Source organism: Zingiber officinale, chromosome 7B (assembly GCF_018446385.1).
Source record: "Zingiber officinale cultivar Zhangliang chromosome 7B, Zo_v1.1, whole genome shotgun sequence".
Lineage (NCBI taxonomy): Eukaryota > Viridiplantae > Streptophyta > Magnoliopsida > Zingiberales > Zingiberaceae > Zingiber > Zingiber officinale.
This window is the reverse complement of record NC_055999.1, coordinates 115716527-115734843: the sequence shown is the minus strand read 5'-3', so window position 1 is coordinate 115734843 and position 18317 is coordinate 115716527. Positions and strand designations below refer to the sequence as shown.

Sequence of the window (18317 nt, the reverse complement as noted above, 5' to 3'; positions counted from 1 at the left end):
AAATATGAATCACATTAGTAGTAGCCACTAGGTGATGCTTCATGGATTACAACTCACTGTATTGTGGTTGTAATTGTTGTATTGCAGTCACAATGTTGAAAGTGGTAGTAAACCACTTGTAAATTTGTCATTGGAATTGTATGAGGTTAGAAAATGGATGGCGACTAGCTTACAGAATTGAGACTCCACTCCACTGTTGTAGGCGATAACTATTTTTTGCTTTGCAAGAGGAGGGAAAACAACCTGGCACTATTTTGCAATGGGTTGCAGGTGAGGCCCAAATGTTGCTATGATAGGTTGTTGAAAGGCGCAAGAAAGAGGAACATATTGATGTATCTAGGATTATGTGGTATTACTTGTGAAGTCATTTTTATTTCTTGTCTTGAAAGAGAAAAAAATATTTAATTTTTGTTAAATTTACCTTTTCCAAGTAAGTTTCCCTTTCCTCTCTCCTCTTCCCGTCTTTGCCATTTCTTCTTGTACTTGTTCCCTCGGGACATACAGTTGGCTAGCGCATGATGGTGTTGCCACCATAAGGTCTAGGGGTCAAATCTTGGCTAGTAGCCGGGTCCTTGCCCTCCCCCATGCACTATTTAATCGTTCAAGCCTAATAGTCACTTGTGATTTACCTCTTTCATGTTGACCTGGGACAGGCTGATGGAGGTGTTGAGGCTGATGGAGGTGTTGGGGTGAGTGAATTGTCTTTTGCCACCATGTCTTCTAGTACTTATTTTCTCTTTGCCATTTCTCACTGTTATGCAATGCTTCATAAATCTGTTCTACAACCAAGTGTGACATCTTACCATGACATACCACAGTTCCATCAAGTGTCACTTGTGATGAAGAAAATTTATGTTAACCTTCTCCCTTCTCTCATTGCTTCACATTTCAATAGCTGACACCCTCTGCCTCAATTGTGTTTTACACTGCTTTTATTTGAAGGAATAGGAGACCAGTGACAAGAAAAGAGTGTAACAGCTAGGTAGGTTTGTGATGAGAGTTATTACACTTAAAAAAACATGATTTGCGACGAATTTATGATGAAATTAGCAAAGAAAAAATTTTTGTTGTAAAATTTTGCGACGAAAAATAGAAAATTATTGCAAAATTTGCAACCAAAAATAAATTCGTCGCCAATCAGCGAAGATAACGGTTTTGTCGCTGATTAGCGACGAAAATATTCATCACTGATCAGCGATGAAACAACGACGAATTTAGCGACAAATATTTAGTAGCTTTTGCAACAAATTTTGTTGTCGCAAATTCCAAATTTTTCCAACAATACATATCTACAAATCTGTGCTATCATTCATACATATAAACCTAAACCTGTAAATCGGATACAATCAACAACCAAGATCTCACATAACAAAATCAAACATCTCATACATATAACAAATGACAAATCATACATGGCACCAAAGATCCAATACATAATATGATACATCGTACACATAAAAATTCCAAAACAAAATCTAATCATCACATACCATCCAGCATTGTTCCAATCAAACTAGACAATGTAACATAAGATCCCATAACATCACAAAATTCATCTCCAGAGTGATCTAGCAGATCTTTGAAAGCTTCAAATTTCTATCAACCAACAGTTTTCTCTCAACGCTCACATGAAGTCATTTTCAAGTTCTTGCAGGGATTTATTAGCAGATGCAATCTTCTTGTTGAATGTCATCTTCTCAGAGACCATCAGACTCTTGTAGCTCCTTACCTCTGCTTTTTTTCCTTTTCAAGCTTTGGCAATTCTTCCCTCTTCTTCTGCAAGGCCATGAAAACGAGGCGCTGAGGAAAATAGATTTCTCAAAATACAAATAATGTTCCAATATGGTTGGGGGGGGGGGGCAGAATAAGAACTGAAACATTCTTTAGTCACTCATGGCAGAATAAGATAATTCATAACACAAATTGAACCTCAAGAATATAGAAGAAACCTAGCTGTACTTGATAGAGCTGCCTATTGTCCCCAATTAACAATTTTCTAAGATGTCGTCCAAATGTTCTTATTCATTAAACATGAAAAACAACTCACTTTATCCCTTAGCTGGTCTGCCGCATTGATAGCTTCTATCAGCTTCAAACAAAGAAAGTTAATTGTCTCACTCAAACAAAATACCAATATATGTACAGGAAAGAAATATAAAAGCTAGTTACAAGTGATTCTCTTCTACTGTGCCCTTCAAATGAAATACAATGACAGTGTGGAAAAGAGATAATTCAAATAACAATGTTTTGCAAAGTGCAACCTCTGTCATGCTTGCAATATAAGGCTAAAGTCTCTCAACTTATAATTAGATCATATTAATCAATATAATGTCTATTGCTTTCATATTTACCCAACAATTTCAACTGCAAATTTATACCTTTCAAGTCTGGTTTCCTCTCAGCGTTGGTCTTGTTCAACCTGTTAACAACCTCATTTATGCATTTTTCTACCTTGACTGTCTTAACCTGCCAGAATAAACAAGGCCAGTTACAGAGACTTCAAAAGAAGGAAGACAAAGCCAGACATATCAAACCAAATTTCATTTCAAATAACAAAACAAATGTAATCACAATTACAATATAACCATCTCCATAGTCCAGACTATAATAAAGGGTAATTGTGCATAAGAAAGAAAAAAGACTAAGTTAAACCAAATAGATCAAAACAAAATCAAAAATCAAATTAAAATACAAAAAAGACAACTGCACATCAAATAAAAAATATTTGAAGAATCTAATGTAGCATAGTACGTAAATGGTGCTAAAAGGATATCCAAATTTGGAACATGAAGATTTTAGTTTAAGATAGTTCTTGAATGAAGGCTAAAAGGATATCCAAAAAAGACCTCTCAACCTTGGTCTTGTTCAACTTGTTAACAACCTCATTTATGCATTTTTCTACCTTGACTGTCTTAACCGGCCGCGGTTGCGAGGCCGGCCGCTGACGAGCGGCTGACTGCGGATGCGAGGCCGCGCTCAGTCGCACCCAACTGCGAGCGTCGTGCAGAGGAGGGGAGGGGAAAAGAAAAAGGGTAAGAATTGGAGCTTACTTGAGGAGATCGGCATGCTTCGTGTTGGAGAAAACAGGAGGAGATCGGCTCATGTGTGCGTGCGGAAGAGATAGCGAAATTAGGTCATGAGGGATTAAAGATTCCTAAATGACGAATGCAGTATTTGTCATTGAATCAGCCACGAACAGTGTATTCATCTCTGAATCAGTGACGAATGCATGGATTCATCGTTGAATTTGCAATAAATCCTGATTCGTCGCTAATTCAGCAACAAAATCTGCATTTGCTCTAATCTAATACCCGATCAATCTGCAATTAGTCTAAATTTAGCGACGAATAGTAAATTCGTCACAAATTAAGCGACGAAACATATCTTCGTCGCAAATTTAGCAACGAATATACAATTCATCGGAAAGTTTCTAAACGAATCTATTATAATTTGCTACAAATTTAATTTTCGTCGCAAATTAGCGTCGAATTTAGCGATAGATAGTTGGTCGCTATTTTTGCGACGAAAATTGTTTGTTGCTAATTTTGTTACTGTTTTGCGACGAAAGTGTTTTTCGTCGCTATATTTGTTGTTGATTTGCGATGAATTAATTTCGTCGCTAAAATTCGTTGCAAATCAGGGTTTTTTTTTAAGTGTTAAGTGTTAGGTCTTGCAAAACCTGGGTTTTTTTCCTTGCAAATGAAAATATGATAATACTGGTTGATTGAAGTCTAAAGAATGATACAAGCATGTGGTCATATAGCATTAGAAAAACGGTTGGTTGCAAAAGAGTGGCAAGTTCAGATGGCAGTTGAGAAGCCTCTCCTGGTTTAGTCTAGTTCTTTTGAAGCTGAAGTGATCATCTGAGTACACCACAGAACTGTCCAAGATTTCAATTCTTTGTTTCTTGTCTGACAGAGCAATCTATACTTTTATACTTCTATAACTATCTGAGTGCCTAATCAATTAGACAGTGAACATAGTTTAGCTATCTCGCCAGCAATAATACAGAGATGAACTGCCTGAGTTAACTATTCTTTCTGAATTTCATTATTTCAGGCATATCTTTGGTTCTGGCAAGGAGGATATTTTGGGACATCATGATGCTCCTGTTCGATGTGTGGAATACTCTTATGCTGCAGGTAACTTTTTTTATTCAAAGTTGCTAATAGCCTAGTAATAATCTTTTTCTTCTACTTGATCCTGGAAGACTGAAAGAATGCATAGAATATTTATGTTTCATTTTGTGTGTTTTCCTATGTCCATTTTTTTTTGTTACTTTCACAAGTCTTATTGCACGATCTTAGTTGTGCACTGAGGCTTGTTATGGAAGATATTTTTATGATTGTCTAGAAAAGAATGTTATCTAAATCTCTATGAGCAGATGCGCTTAAATTTATTTTTGAACTTAATTCATTTGAATCTTTTTAGGCCAAGTTATTACTGGAAGTTGGGACAAGACATTGAAATGCTGGGATCCCAGAGGTGCTAACAGCTCAGATCGTGCACTTATTGGAACATATGTGCAACCAGAGCGAGTGTATTCTCTCTCTCTCGTTGGTTACCGTTTAGTAGTTGCTACTGCTGGAAGGCATGTGAATGTCTATGATTTGCGCAATATGTCCCAACCAGAACAACGACGGGAATCATCATTGAAATATCAAACTAGATGTGTTCGATGTTATCCCAATGGCACAGGTGAATATATTGTTCTTCAGTTTTTTTCATTAGCTTGTATTAAGTACTAAAGAAAATGAAGCATTTCCATGTAACCATAAGTCTGCTTTGTCTGTTTAGGAATTAGTTCTCATATCTAATTTAGTAATTTCATAACTGCATTTAGGAAAATTGGATTCTCAAATCTGCTGCCGTGTTCACTAGGAGGAAGGGGTGAGGGAGAGGAGGGATGTGAAGATGGATAGGCAAACTTATTTTTTTCCTTTCAAGTGTCATATTTTGATCTCAAATGTGGGCTTGTGCTGACCCACTCAACATGGTCTTTCTCAGTCTCTATCTGAATTTGGGCAAAATGACCAATAGGAACTTTCCTCCTGTTCATCCCTCCTCTCCTTTCCTCTCCTCTCATTTATTTTGCAATTAAACAATGGAAAACAAGCTTTCTTCCCATCTTTGATCCTTCACCTTCTATTCATCCCTCAGTGAACATACACCTATAGTTTCGCAAGTATATTATGTATAAAATCTTGATATGTTGCGGACCTTCCGCTTCGGACCCGTGTGCACCCCCGACTCGGGGCACCTCGAGTGCATGCAAATCATGCACTCAGTGCACCCCAAATGCACTTGGGGCGCCCCGAGTATGGCATGCACACGGATCCGCAGCATAAAAATTCTCATTATGTATATATAGTAAAATATAAGTTTTTTTGGTATCTATTTATTCTTTGTTACCGGTAGAAATGTGAATCACTATCATTGCAGATTTGCTAACATCTCCCTCAAGTGATGTGATGAATGACTGAGTCATTGAGCTGAACCTCCAACTATTCTTGATTACTAGAGAGATTGCTTTCTTTAGTCATGTTTGACCCAAGCAATTATGTCACTTACAATACTGTTAACATTTTTGATTGGCGATTGCTGAGGTTTACATTGTAATATTTGTTATTGTTGATTGCAGGATTCACTCTCAGCTCTATTGAAGGTCGAGTAGCTATGGAGTTCTTTGATTTATCTGAAGCTGCACAAGCTAAGAAGTATGTCCTCCATTAGTCTGCCATTGAATCTATCTATTCCCTTTGTCATTCTAAACTAGATGAAAGCACTTCATAGAGATTTTCACTATAAAATTTTTCGCTTTAAATTGGATCTATACAATTGGGCAAAGCTCGCCCCTAGCATCCCGTTCAGTCCACCCCAAGATCATCATAAGGGAAGTAAATCACGGTGGCTGAGAGGTAAGATAGATGGGAAGGTGAGTTGTGCCAGGGTGCCGGGATTTAGGCCTTGCCAACTCTGGGGTTTGACCCTTCGCTTGGGCAAATCTGCCATCCACTTACCATCTTAGCTAAAGCCCGTGGAGACAAATTGGATATATACAAGCATGCAAAGTGTAGTTGCCTAATCCCAGCTTGGTAACCAACCCTGAAATTTCTTCATTAATGTATGCATGCACCTACTTCCTTGCTGGGCACTTGCATTAAACTTCTTTTCGAGTCATTTGCATCTAGTTTCCACTTTAATCATGTTGGATAACGTTTTTTCTAAAAAAAGCTACAGCATCAGTCATGACTTATAAATATCAACTGTAACACTTGATTATCTTCATACCCTATTTTAGAAGAGAAAAAAAGTATATCTCAATTTTCTTTTTTATCAAATACACTCGTATCCATATATATAAGACTCCCTATAATTATGCTATCAATTGCTAATTACAATCAATTACAATCAAGCTAATCAATTACAATCCCAATAATTAAGCTACCGTATTCAACACTCCCCCCCTCAAGCTGGATAATATATGTTAATCATATACAGCTTGTTACAAAGTTCGGAGAATCGTTTTTCTCCTAATGCTTTAGTGAAGACGTCAACAACTTGGTTGGATGACGATGTGAATGGAGTAGCAATTTTTTAGCTCATTACACACTTGCGAATAAAATAACAGTCAATCTCCATATGTTTAGTCCTATGGTTACTTGCAATGTGAATAGCCGTTTGATTATCACAGTACATAGGCAGTGGTTCATTGTAAGTGAATCCTAATTCTTCAAGCAAATTGTTTAACCATAACATCTCAGCTACAATGTGAGCAGGTTCGACAATTGACCTAGCAATAATAGTTTGTTTTTTACTTCGTCATGTTATTAGATTTTCTCCTACATAAGTGCAATATCCATAAGTGGACGTCTGTCAATCTTTAAGTGTCCATTTCTCGTAAATGACTGCCCTTTCATTACTTGATGTACTTAAGAATTCTGATTGCAACATCTTAGTGAACTTGCTTAGGCTTTTCCATACAATGACTAACCATTCCCACTGCAAAGGAAATAACAGGTCTGGTTGTTAAGTAAATGAGTTTCCAACAAGTCGTCTATATTTTTCCTTATCCTCAAAGAATTTCCTAATATCATCCCAAACACTTGGTTTGATATCGATAGGAGTATCAACCGGTTTTGTTCCAAGCAATCCAGTTTCTTTGAGTAAATCTGTAGCATATTTTCGTTGGCATAATGAATCTCCTTACCGTAATTTTAATTCCCAACAAAATACTTATGATGTCCCATATCCTTAGTAATAAAGTGTTGCTGCAAATATTTCTTAGTTTCATTAATCCCACGTATATCACTGCCAGATATTAAGATGTCATCAACATAAACGATAAGTACAAACAATGATCGGATTTACACTGCCTGAACCCAACAACTCTATTATATTACTGAATTTATCAAACCAAACTCTGGGGCTTTGTTTAACACCATAAATAGCCTTTTAAGTCTACAAACCATAGAAGCATTCTCCCCCTAGTAATATATCTTGGAGGCTGCTCTATAAAAATGGTCTTGTGCAAATCGCCATAAAGGAATGCATTTTTCACATCTTGCTGAAACATTGGCCAAGATTGATTAACAGCCGAGGAGAATAAAACTCTAATAGAATTCAGACGGGAGAGAATGTAACACCATAAGTTTGTGTAAATTCATTGGCTACAAGACGAGCTTTGTATACATCAATAGTACTGTCAACTCTATACTTCAGAGTAAACACCTAACAACAGACAGTAGTGCAGTTACTAGTTCCCAAGTACAACGAGAGATAAGAGCGGATATTTCTTCATCCATTGCAGTCGCCAAGCAAAGTGTTGATAATCTCATAGTAGGAACTTTGGTAGATGAAAGAAAAATAACAAAAGCGCGGAAAGCAGGATCCAGATAATCAAACGAGATATGGTTAAACAAAGGATGAGTAGTGCAAGAACGAATACTTTTACGAAAAGCAATGGACAAATCAATATCATTGGGGTGAGGAGCACTAGGAGCTGCAGGAAGGAGGCATGGGACACGAGACATATTCTGGCTGAGAATGCCTCGTATACACCTGCAATGGTTTGGGAGACGAAGCATCTGAAGTAAAAGACATAGATCCGGTTATTGAGCAAGATGGGGGAAAAGTATAGTTGTCACTCAAAAACATAACATCAACACAGATGTAATTGCATTTTGTGAGTGGATCAAGATAACGATATCCTTTTTGTGTACGAGAGTATCCAAGCAAGATGTATTTAATGGAGCAAGGAGACAATTTATTCAAGCCAGGAGGAAAATTATGAACAAAACAAACACGATTGAATATGTGAGGAGGCAGAAAATAGGTTTGTCAAGACGAAGACATGATAATCGGATTTCCCCACGTACGCGACATTCTATTTTTGAGGAAGCAAGTTGTGAGAACATCACCACCCCACAAATACTTAGATGCATGTGACATAGAAGTATACGAGTTACGTCTAAAATATGACGGTGTTTGCGTTCACACCATTTTGTTGGGTAGTATATGAGCAAGACGTTTCATGAATTATGCCATGAGAATCATAGAATGTGGAAACAATTTCTGAGTGAACTCAAGGGCATTATCAATACAGAGAGTGCACAAGTCAACAGTATATTGGGTGTTTATTTCATTATAAAATGATTCTAGTACATTAGGAATCTCACTTCTATTTTTGAGTAGATATAACCATGTCATGTCGGAATAATCATCAATAAAAATTATAAAATACTAAAAGTCCCCCGTAGACTCAACTTTACTAGGTCCCTAAACATCACAATGAACCAGTTTAAAAACAAAAGAACTACATTTATCAACTTTGGAAGGAAAAAGATGTGCGATGATGTTTGCCGAACTCGCTGGAAATCAGTAGACTGAACATGAACTAAATTTTTAAGAGAGGAAGAAGAGGGGTGACCTAGACGACAATGTCATTGATAAGGAGAAACAATTGTCGAGAGTGCCCGGGAACATGCAGGTGTAATAGAATCCAGATAGTATAGGTCATTACGCTCATGTCCGCCACCAATCATCCTCTTCGTTTGCAGGTCTTGAAAAATGAGTTTTTGTGAGTCAATGCGAAAAGAACATTATCAAGAATGATATTTGTAGTGGGCCTAACAATACCTATTCCCGTAATCGGAGAATAAGTACCATTGGCTAGACGGACAAGAGATAAAGCTGAGGAAACAAGAGAGGAAAAGAAGATAGATTTGTTACCAATAATATGGGCAAAAGCACCAGAATCCAACATCCAAGACTTATCATGAGATATAACAAATGCACCTGCAGAGGATGAGGTAGTGACACATGAAATGCTAGTAGAAGAACGAAGCAATTTCTCATAGTCAGTACGAGAAACAGAGACCATATCATTGTTTGGTGATGGTTTGGTAGACGCACTATTAGCGCAATCAGGCTTACCAAACTTCACCCAACACTTCTCGGAGGCATGGTTGGAACAATCACAGTGAACACATGAACGACCACCCTTGGTGGCATCAGATCTGCGACCCCGACCGCGATCACCATTACAACCTCGAGAGGACCCCACGAGTAGCCATAGCCGAAGTGTCGAAAGATGAGGAAGAACCAATGTCAGAACGACCCGTGGTCACACGAAGAACCCGAGGTAGAGCATTCAATATTGTGTGAATGTTATCACTTGCTAGCAAATTATCCCTAACCAGTCGTTGAGTGGAATCTAAATCGGATAGGAACTTTGTGACCAAGAATTCTTCCCACTGATTCTTTTGTGTTTGAGCATCATAAGAGAGAGGTTGGTATAGCAGAATTTTATCTGCAACCCCTTTAAGAGTAGTAAAGTAGTTACTAACAAACTGATCGTCTTGGTGAAGAGTGGAGATTATTTACTCTAATTCGAAACACAAGAAAGATTCTTGTCATTCGAATACAACAACAACAACAACAACAACAACAACCAAGCCTTTTCCCACTAAGTGGGGTCGGCTGTATGAATCCTTTTACGCCATTGAGCTCTATCTCCTATTATATCATCATCTATATTTAAATAAATTTTATCTTGTTTTATTGTTGCTAACCAAGTCTTTTTTGGTCTTCCTCTTCCTCGTTTTATATGCATGTTTATCATAGTTTCACATCGCCTAACTGGAGCATTTATTGGTCGTCTAAGTACATGTCCGTACCATCTTAAACGTGTCTCTCTGAGTTTTTCCTCAATAGATGCAACTCCTACTTTCTCTCTAATGCTCTCATTTCTTATTTTGTCCATCCTCGTATGTCCACACATCCACCTTAACATCCTCATCTCTGCAACTCTCATTTTCCCAACATTCAGCTTCATATAACATAGCAAGTCTAACTGCGGTTTTATAGAACTTACCTTTAAGTTTAAGAGGTACTTTACGGTCACATAAAACACTCGGCGCTCCCCTCCATTTCACCCATCCTGCTTGTATTCTATGTAAGACATCTCTCTCGATCTCTCCATCATTTTGTAAAAATGATCCTAAATACTTAAATCTCTCAGTTCCGGGCAACTCGTCCTCTCCTATCTTAACAATTGTTTCATTACTTCTAATATTGCTAAACTTAAATTTCATATATTCTGTCTTTAATCTACTAAGCTTAAAACCTTTCCCTTCTAGTATTTCCCTCCAAGATTCTAGTTTAGCATTTACTCCTTCACGTGTCTCATCTACCAAAATAATATCATTTGCAAACAACATGCACCACAGTACTGTGTCTTGAATGTGCGCAGTGAGTTCGTCCATAATTAGTGTAAAAAGATAGGGACTTAGAGCTGATCCTTGATGTAACCCTATCTTTATAAGAACTTCGATTAATTTGTCAAGAGTCTTTACTCTGATCGTTACATCCTCATATATCCTTAATTAGTTCAATATACATTACGCTAACACTCTTTCTAAAATTCTCCATATAATTTCTCTTGGGACTCTATCATATGCTTTTCTAAGTCAATGAATACCATATGTAGATCTTGTTTTTCTGATATTTTCAATTAATTATCTAAGAAGATGTATAGCTTTTATCATCGACGCGTGAACCCAAATTGATTTTTTGTCACTATGGTCTCCTTCCTTAATCTTTTTCTATTACTCTTTTCCAAAGTTTCATAGTATGACTCATTAGTTTAATGCCCTATAGTTTACCTGATTTTGTACGTCTTTATTCTTATATATAGGGAACTAGAGTACTTATCCTCCATTGATCAGACATTTTTTCATTTTCAATATCATGTTAAATAATTTTGTAAGCCATTCAATACCTTGTTGCCCTAAGCACTTCCATACCTCTATCGGAATATCATCTGGTCCAACGACTTTTCCATTGTACATCTCATTTAAAGGTTGTTTTACTTCTGAAGTTTGAATTCTACGATAAAAATTAAAATTTCTATGCTCATTTGACCTAATTAAATTACCTAAGTTAAGTTGGTCACCTAAACCTTCATTAAAAAGTTGATGAAAATACCTCTTCCACCGCTCTTTTATTTCTCCATCATTTACTAATACCCTATTACATTCATCTTTAATACATTTTATTTGGCTAAGATCTCTTGTTTTCCTTTCTCTCACTTTAGCTATTCTATAAATATCTCTTTCCCCTTCTTTTGTATCCAATTGATATAACCGCTCAAAAGTTTCATTTTTGCTTCCACTTTCTTAGCTTTTGCTTATATATATATATTTTTTAATTTTCTTCGTTCTTACAAATATATAATTCCTTATATATTCGTTTTCCTTCACTTTCTCTTGTACTTTCTCATTCCACCACCAAGATTCTTTACTTAGTGGTGCATGTCCCTTTGACTCACCAAGTACACTCTTAGCTACTATTTTCAACTTTGATACCATCTGATCGCATGTTGTATTAGAGTCATCGTATATTTCACCTAATGCTTGTACTTCTACCTTCTCCTTAAATATATTTTGTTTCCCATCCTTTAACTTCCACCACTTAATTCTAGGAATTGTATATATTTTCTTTCTATTGATACTATGTTTGAGGCGTATATCCAACACTACTACCCTATGTTGGGTAGTTAAGCTTTCTCCAGGGATGACTTTGCAATCTTTACAAATCTTTCTATCCTTCTTCCTAATCATAAGAAAGTCAATTTGCGATTTATTATTCCCACTTTTGAATGTGACTAAGTGTTCTTCTCTTTTCTTAAAAAATGTATTAGCTAATATAAGGTCATATGCTATCGCAAAATCTAATATAGTTTTCCTTTCCTCATTTCTCGTTCCAAACCTATAACTCCCATGTACTCTCTCATATTCCTCATTTTTCACTCCGACATGACCATTTAGATCACCTCCTATTAAAATCCTTTCATTTGGTGGAATATTTTGTAATATTTCATCTAAGTCCTCCCAAAACCTTAATTTGGTAGCTTCATCTAATCCTACTTGTGGTGCATATACACTAATTATGTTCATAGTTTCTTTCGCCACTATTATCTTAAGAGTTATAATTCTATCCCCTTTTCTAACTACTCCTACAACTTCATACTTTAACAAACTATCTACAATAATACTCTCCATTTCTTGTTTTACTTTTTCCAGTGTACCATAACTTAAAACCCGAGTTCTCTATCATCTTTGCCTTCTCACCTGTCCATTTTGTCTCTTGTACACATAAAATATTAATTTTTCTCCTAATCATCATATCTACTACCTCCATTGATTTACCAGTGAGAGTTCCTATATTCCATGTTCCAAATCTTAGATTATTAGTTTTCCTATCATATTTGTTCTTATCTAACCTATGGTGTGAGAACTCTTGCCTATTTAACACTACACCCAAGTTCTCATGGAGATGTAGCGGTCCTTGCTGAGACGTTACAGTCGGACCCTGTAACGCGAACTCTTGCATATTTATCACTACACCCGAGTTCTGGAGATGTAGCGGTCCTTGCCGAGACGTTACAGTCGGACCCTGCAACGCGTTCCTTCCGGGGAACAACCTAGCATTAGCACAATAGTTTAATGGATTCATTCATGAAATTTTGCCATAGTTTGACGCTGGCTGGCAACCTAACGCAACCCTCCTCCTTTATCCGGGCTTGGGACCGGCCATGACTGGTCATCATGGGCGGAGTTTCTTGTCATTCGAATACATGCCTCGTAAAACATCCCACATCTCTTTTTGGCAGTTTCCACGAACATAACATTAGTGCTCACTGACTCCTCCATGCCGTTGAGGAGCCAAGCCATAACAGAACAGTTGTCTAAAACTCAATCTTAATATTTCGGATCTTTTATGTTCCTTCTTCTTGTGAGACCTCAGGAATACTTCAAACGAATGTGATCACAAGAGATAGTTGGTCCCATTCAATATAATAGTGGTAGCCAAATTGGGTTTAGAATCTGAAGACTTCATCGCAGGAGGAATTCAAGGACAGAAACTTGAGTAGTAGTAGTAGATTAGAACAGCATCGGTAGATCCCCTCCTCCTGGATCGAGCAGCACTTGAGATCTAACAGCCGGTTGAATCAAGAAATTCCTATCTGCTGCTTACTCTAACTGCGTGAGATCTAGTAGATGAGATGAGACCGAAAGGAGAGGGCTGGTAGTTGCGTAGCAATAGGTGACACAACAGTATTAGGGTTTCTGGTAGTGGCAGCAGGAGAAAAAAATAATAAGAAGGATTAACCTTGCTATGATACCATGTAGAAGAGAAAAATGTATCTCAATTTTCTTTTCTATCAAATACATCCATATTTATATACATAAGACTCCCTATAATTATGCCCATCAATTGGTAATTATAATTCATCACAATCCCTATAATTACGCTACCATGTTCAACACCTGTATTCTCTCTCTAACATCAGAATTGAGGCATTGAGTTTTCATTCTCAAGAATTAATTTTTCAAGTTTTGCCACAGATTTTGCTACTTCATCATCCTTTATCCATGTCACCCTCTTTCTCGTGAATGATGGTTCAGGTACGCATTCAAGTGCCACAGGAAATCTGAAGCTGGAAGGGATACTGTTTATCCTGTTAACGCAATGGCATTCCATCCGATGTAATATATCTAAATACTCCTGATAGATAAATGAAAAATTTTAAGCAATTATACTTATCAATTTCATTTTATTTTTCTTGAGATATGGGACGTTTGCTACTGGTGGGTGCGACGGTTATGTTAATGTGTGGGATGGCAATAATAAGAAAAGACTATATCAGGTACACTTCTAATACAATTGATAGTGCACTAAGAAGTTAGCACTGACACTGTGTTCTGCAGTATTCAAAATACCCTACTAGCATTGCTGCATTATCCTTCAACCGGGACGGCCGGCTGCTTGCTGTAGCATCGAGCTACACATTCGAGGAGGGAGAGATACCGTAAGTTCTTTAACTTTCTTTTTTGGCTCAGCATGAGCAATCATTGTATGTTTTAAACTGTTTTATTGTTTTGATACAAAGCTGAGTTTCTGATACTGGCAGACACGAGCCTGATGCCATCTTCGTTCGAAACGTAAATGAAGTCGAAGTCAAGCCGAAACCTAAGGCTTTGCCGGGGCCGCCACCTTAACCTGGAAACTTCAATTCTTTTTAATAAGCCATGAAGATCTATACCTGTACCAGGGAATTTCTGCTTCCACTTGTAGGATTTGCTAGCTATTGAGAATATCCAGTAAAGTTAAAAGAGACCAAAGTCGTGCAATTTATTATTTATATTATTGTTATAATTATCTTTATTGCAATAGTTTTGGAAACCATTTTTCTCAGTTTGTATCCTTTTTTCCTGTCTAGTGATATAATTCTGCTAGCGAATAGAAGCAATGAGGAAGAAGATTCAATTTTCAAGTATGAGATGCAATAAATCTCAGGACGAACAAGCCACCTTCAACTCAGTGAAAACAATGGTGCTTATGGCAATCACTGCTTCAATTTCCACTTCTGCCCCTCCATTTTCGCACAAGGAACCCTAACTCATACAATCAACAAGCATTTTAGCCTTCATCAAGAATTACAACATAATGCTAACACAATTATAGAAGGAATCAATTGTGTTTAGGACCCCCCTACAGAAAATAGTGGGAATTGACAACATGAACCCAAAGAAGTGACTCTTTCCTGAGCAATTCATCTTCCCAAGCACTCAATCAAGGAATCAACCATGCAATCAGTCCTCATCTGGCACACTCATGCTCTCCAGCGCAATGGCTGCACTCTCGACATGCTGCAGAAGAATGCCGTAGATCTTCCTCCTCACTCGCCGGCATGCCTCCACTTCTTCACCCTCCGTCCACATCTTGTCTCTCCCTTTATCCCTTGGCCAAGTTGAGCCCTTGCTGGTGATGTTGTTCAGCCAGTCATCCACCCTCTTCAGTTGGCACAAAAGTGCAGCTACTTGGGCCTCGCACGAGTCAGACCCCGATCCACTTACAGAATCGAGAAATCTTTCGAGATACCGCAGGAACCGTCTGTTGAACTCGCACTGCAATGCATTTGAGGCCACCAAGAGGTTGCCCGCCTTGGATGATGCATTGTTCCTTGGCTTGAAGCTTGGCACGCAAGGATAGTTCGAGGCCACTTGAGAATCTTCAGTTGCATTGCTCATTTGAGTTGGGGGTTTTGCGAGATCCGATTCAATGGCTGTTTTGATCCACAAGGTGGCACAGCTTTTCCTCTCTGACGCAACCTGGGACGATTCGTTCGGTTTCCACAAAGATTGCACGATCAATCTCATCTGTGCCAGCTCCCGGTGGAAGTTCAAGAAGCTGTTTACGACACGCTGCGGATCGCCATCCTTATCGACTTGCAGCTCTGCGTACAAGCTACAAGATGCAAAATCTGAGGAGAAATGCAAAGAGCTGAACAAGTTAGTTAGTCTTCTCCAATCTTACTTGAGGCACTCGATCAGTTTCTCTGAGGCAGAGGCTTCCAGCAATGAGTCTATGGCAGCCTGAAGAGCCGTGTCTCGTTGCCTCATGACCTCCTGCAAAGGTGGAAGCTATGGAGCCATGAAAATAGAGGAGAACGCGACGCAAAACTGTTACCTTTCCCTGCTTGATCAGGAATTTCGTGCCGTGATGTGAAGAACCCAAAGAACTGGATATGGAGGAGGTTTCTGAATCAGGGAGTTTGCGTTTCGTAGGACTTGCAGGCAAATTGAGAGATTTCTCTGTGTTTCTCGAAGTGAAGCTGCAACGCTGAGGAGAAGATTTGCAGGCTTTGGTCGATCAGTCGGAAGAAATGGAACAGTTCGTGTTGAATTGGAGTTGTACCTTGGCGCCGGTGTTCCAGCTTTTCCTCGGCCGGAGCACGAACTTCGAGGAGGAGGAGGGGGATGAGGAGGAGGAGGAGGTGAAGGAAAATCTGGAGTCGTCGGAATCGTAATTCTCGTCGTCGACGGAGAGGCCGGTGGTCATGTTGATGGATCTCGGTAAAGGGGAAGCGGTGGGGGAGGAGGTGAGGATGAGATTGAGGGTCTGGTGGCGGTCGTCGGCGAAGGAGTGGCTCCTCGAATGCCTCTTTTTCTTTTCCGGTGGAGGGACAGGGGGCGTGGCGGCGGTGGGGCGGAAGACAGGGGAGGACTTGGGGGCAGGGGAAGGGTGAGCGACGTCGACGGTGTCGTGGTTGCAGGGGTGGCGGCCGGAGAGGAGGCGGAAGTCACGGAGGACGGGGACGGGGGAGGCGGGCTCGAGGCGCCGGGTGTTGATGAGCTGGCCGATCTGGAGGCGGTCGGCGAGGATGAGGTCGTTGAGGTCGGGGGAGAGGGAGACGAAGGTGGAGTGGGAGGCATCGGAGACCTTGACGTAGAAACCCCGGTCGGGGCGGAGGTCGGGGCCAGAGAGGGCCGGGACGATGCCGGTGATCTGCAGGACGGAGGGCGGCTCGTGGAGAGGGCGGCGAGGCGAGGTCCCGCTGGAGGGGGCGTCTATGTCCTGGAGGAGGCGGAGGAGGACGCCGGGGCTCAGCGAAGCCATGGGAGGAGGCGGAGGAGGCGGAGGAGGGCCCCACCGCGTTCCTTCGACAGAAGGGGAGGTGGAGGGGAGGGAAGGTGGGGAGTTGGCGCCAAAGGGGGAAGCCCGTCTCGCCGAGTTTGATGGCGGGAAGCGCGTCGGTCGGTCGGATGCACTCCAGTGACGATTGGTGGGAGGAGGAGAAACAAAACATTTTAAGTTTGGGAATGGCTTGCATTTCCTAAAATAGATAAATTAAAATGTTTTTACAATTGTTTAGGAAAATAGACGTTCAACGTTTTTGGGTTAATAAATACATATTTTCAGGGAAATGTATAATTATTTTAAGGGAAAATATAAAAAAACATCTTTTAGGAGAAAATATATAATTATTTTGGATTAATAAACTAATTCAATGTTTGTGCATGACTTCAACCAAGAGCCCGGTGTGCCCCTTCTTCCCTTTCAATCCCTTGCTTCAGAGGATCTCTAGATCCATGATCTTTAGATTAATTCTATATCCCTATTCATTTATTAATAAGATGGATTATATTCTATCTATTAAATAGATGGGTCTAATTCACTAATAATGTGATGCCAAAATAATAATTAAAAAAAAAAACAAAATAACTTTAATGCGAGATAAACTATATAAGAGACGCCGTCGCCGAACAACCAATGCCATTGCCAGTCTAATTATTTCTCTCTCGACCTTGCCCGCGCTAGGATGCCCTGCCCCCTCCCCCTCCCCCTCCGCCCATCCCCAAACCAGGGCCGGACCTTTCACGAGGCGAGAGAGGCGACCGCCTCAGGCCCGGCCCAGGAAGGGGCCCAAAAAAATTTTTTTTTTATTATACAAAGTAAAAGGCTAAACCCTTTTCAGTTTTCTCCCGGCCTCTCTTCCCTACTGCGTCGTGTCGAGCCGAATTTGTGCCCTGGAGCGGCGATCTCTGCTGGCTTTTTTTTTGTTTTTTGCATCAGGTTCCTCCTCCGAACTCTCCTATTCTTTTTTTTTTTTGTTGCTTTGCTCTTTTAGATCTGGAATGACGACGATGATTTCCCCCCTCTTTTTGGTCGATAAAGTTTTTATTTTGTTTTATCTCGAGATTTAGGAAAGCCTCCAATTTTTTTTTCTCAATCTTCATATGCCGTGAGTACATTGAACGATTCTCTAGAATGTTTTCAGCTAATGTCAAATCAAATTACTATGTTATGTCTAATATGAATTGTGGAAGCATGCATTGGCCTTTTGTTTAGGGCATATTTTTTGATGAAGATAAGAGCTCAATTTCAGTTCACATTTAATCAATTAGTTATTTTCATTTTTATCACCTCTCAGACACTTTATCTACAACAAAGTTCTTTCTTGTGCTTCA

At 39.3% G+C, this 18317-nt stretch overlaps 2 protein-coding genes across 2 annotated transcripts in view; one reads left to right on the top strand and one right to left on the bottom strand.

Annotated features, from left to right (window-relative positions):
* Positions 1-14769, top strand: part of LOC122007057 (mitotic checkpoint protein BUB3.1-like) — a 29735-nt gene extending 14966 nt beyond the window's left edge. Inside the window, exons 3-9 of the mRNA XM_042562818.1 lie at positions 4060-4142; positions 4432-4698; positions 5642-5717; positions 13971-14051; positions 14134-14212; positions 14274-14374; positions 14477-14769. Of these exons, the coding sequence (XP_042418752.1) occupies positions 4060-4142; positions 4432-4698; positions 5642-5717; positions 13971-14051; positions 14134-14212; positions 14274-14374; positions 14477-14564 (775 nt within the window). The 3' untranslated portion in view covers positions 14565-14769. The remainder of the gene's footprint in view (positions 1-4059; positions 4143-4431; positions 4699-5641; positions 5718-13970; positions 14052-14133; positions 14213-14273; positions 14375-14476) is intronic.
* Positions 14770-14940: 171 nt separating this feature from the next.
* LOC122007056 lies at positions 14941-17193 on the bottom strand. Its single transcript, XM_042562817.1, has 4 exons — positions 16264-17193; positions 16036-16188; positions 15883-15974; positions 14941-15813 (listed from the first exon to the last, which is right to left on the bottom strand). The coding sequence occupies exons 1-4, from the start codon at positions 16963-16965 to the stop codon at positions 15159-15161; spliced, it is 1602 nt and encodes a 533-aa protein (XP_042418751.1). The 5' UTR covers positions 16966-17193; the 3' UTR covers positions 14941-15158.
* Positions 17194-18317: the final 1124 nt, after the last annotated feature.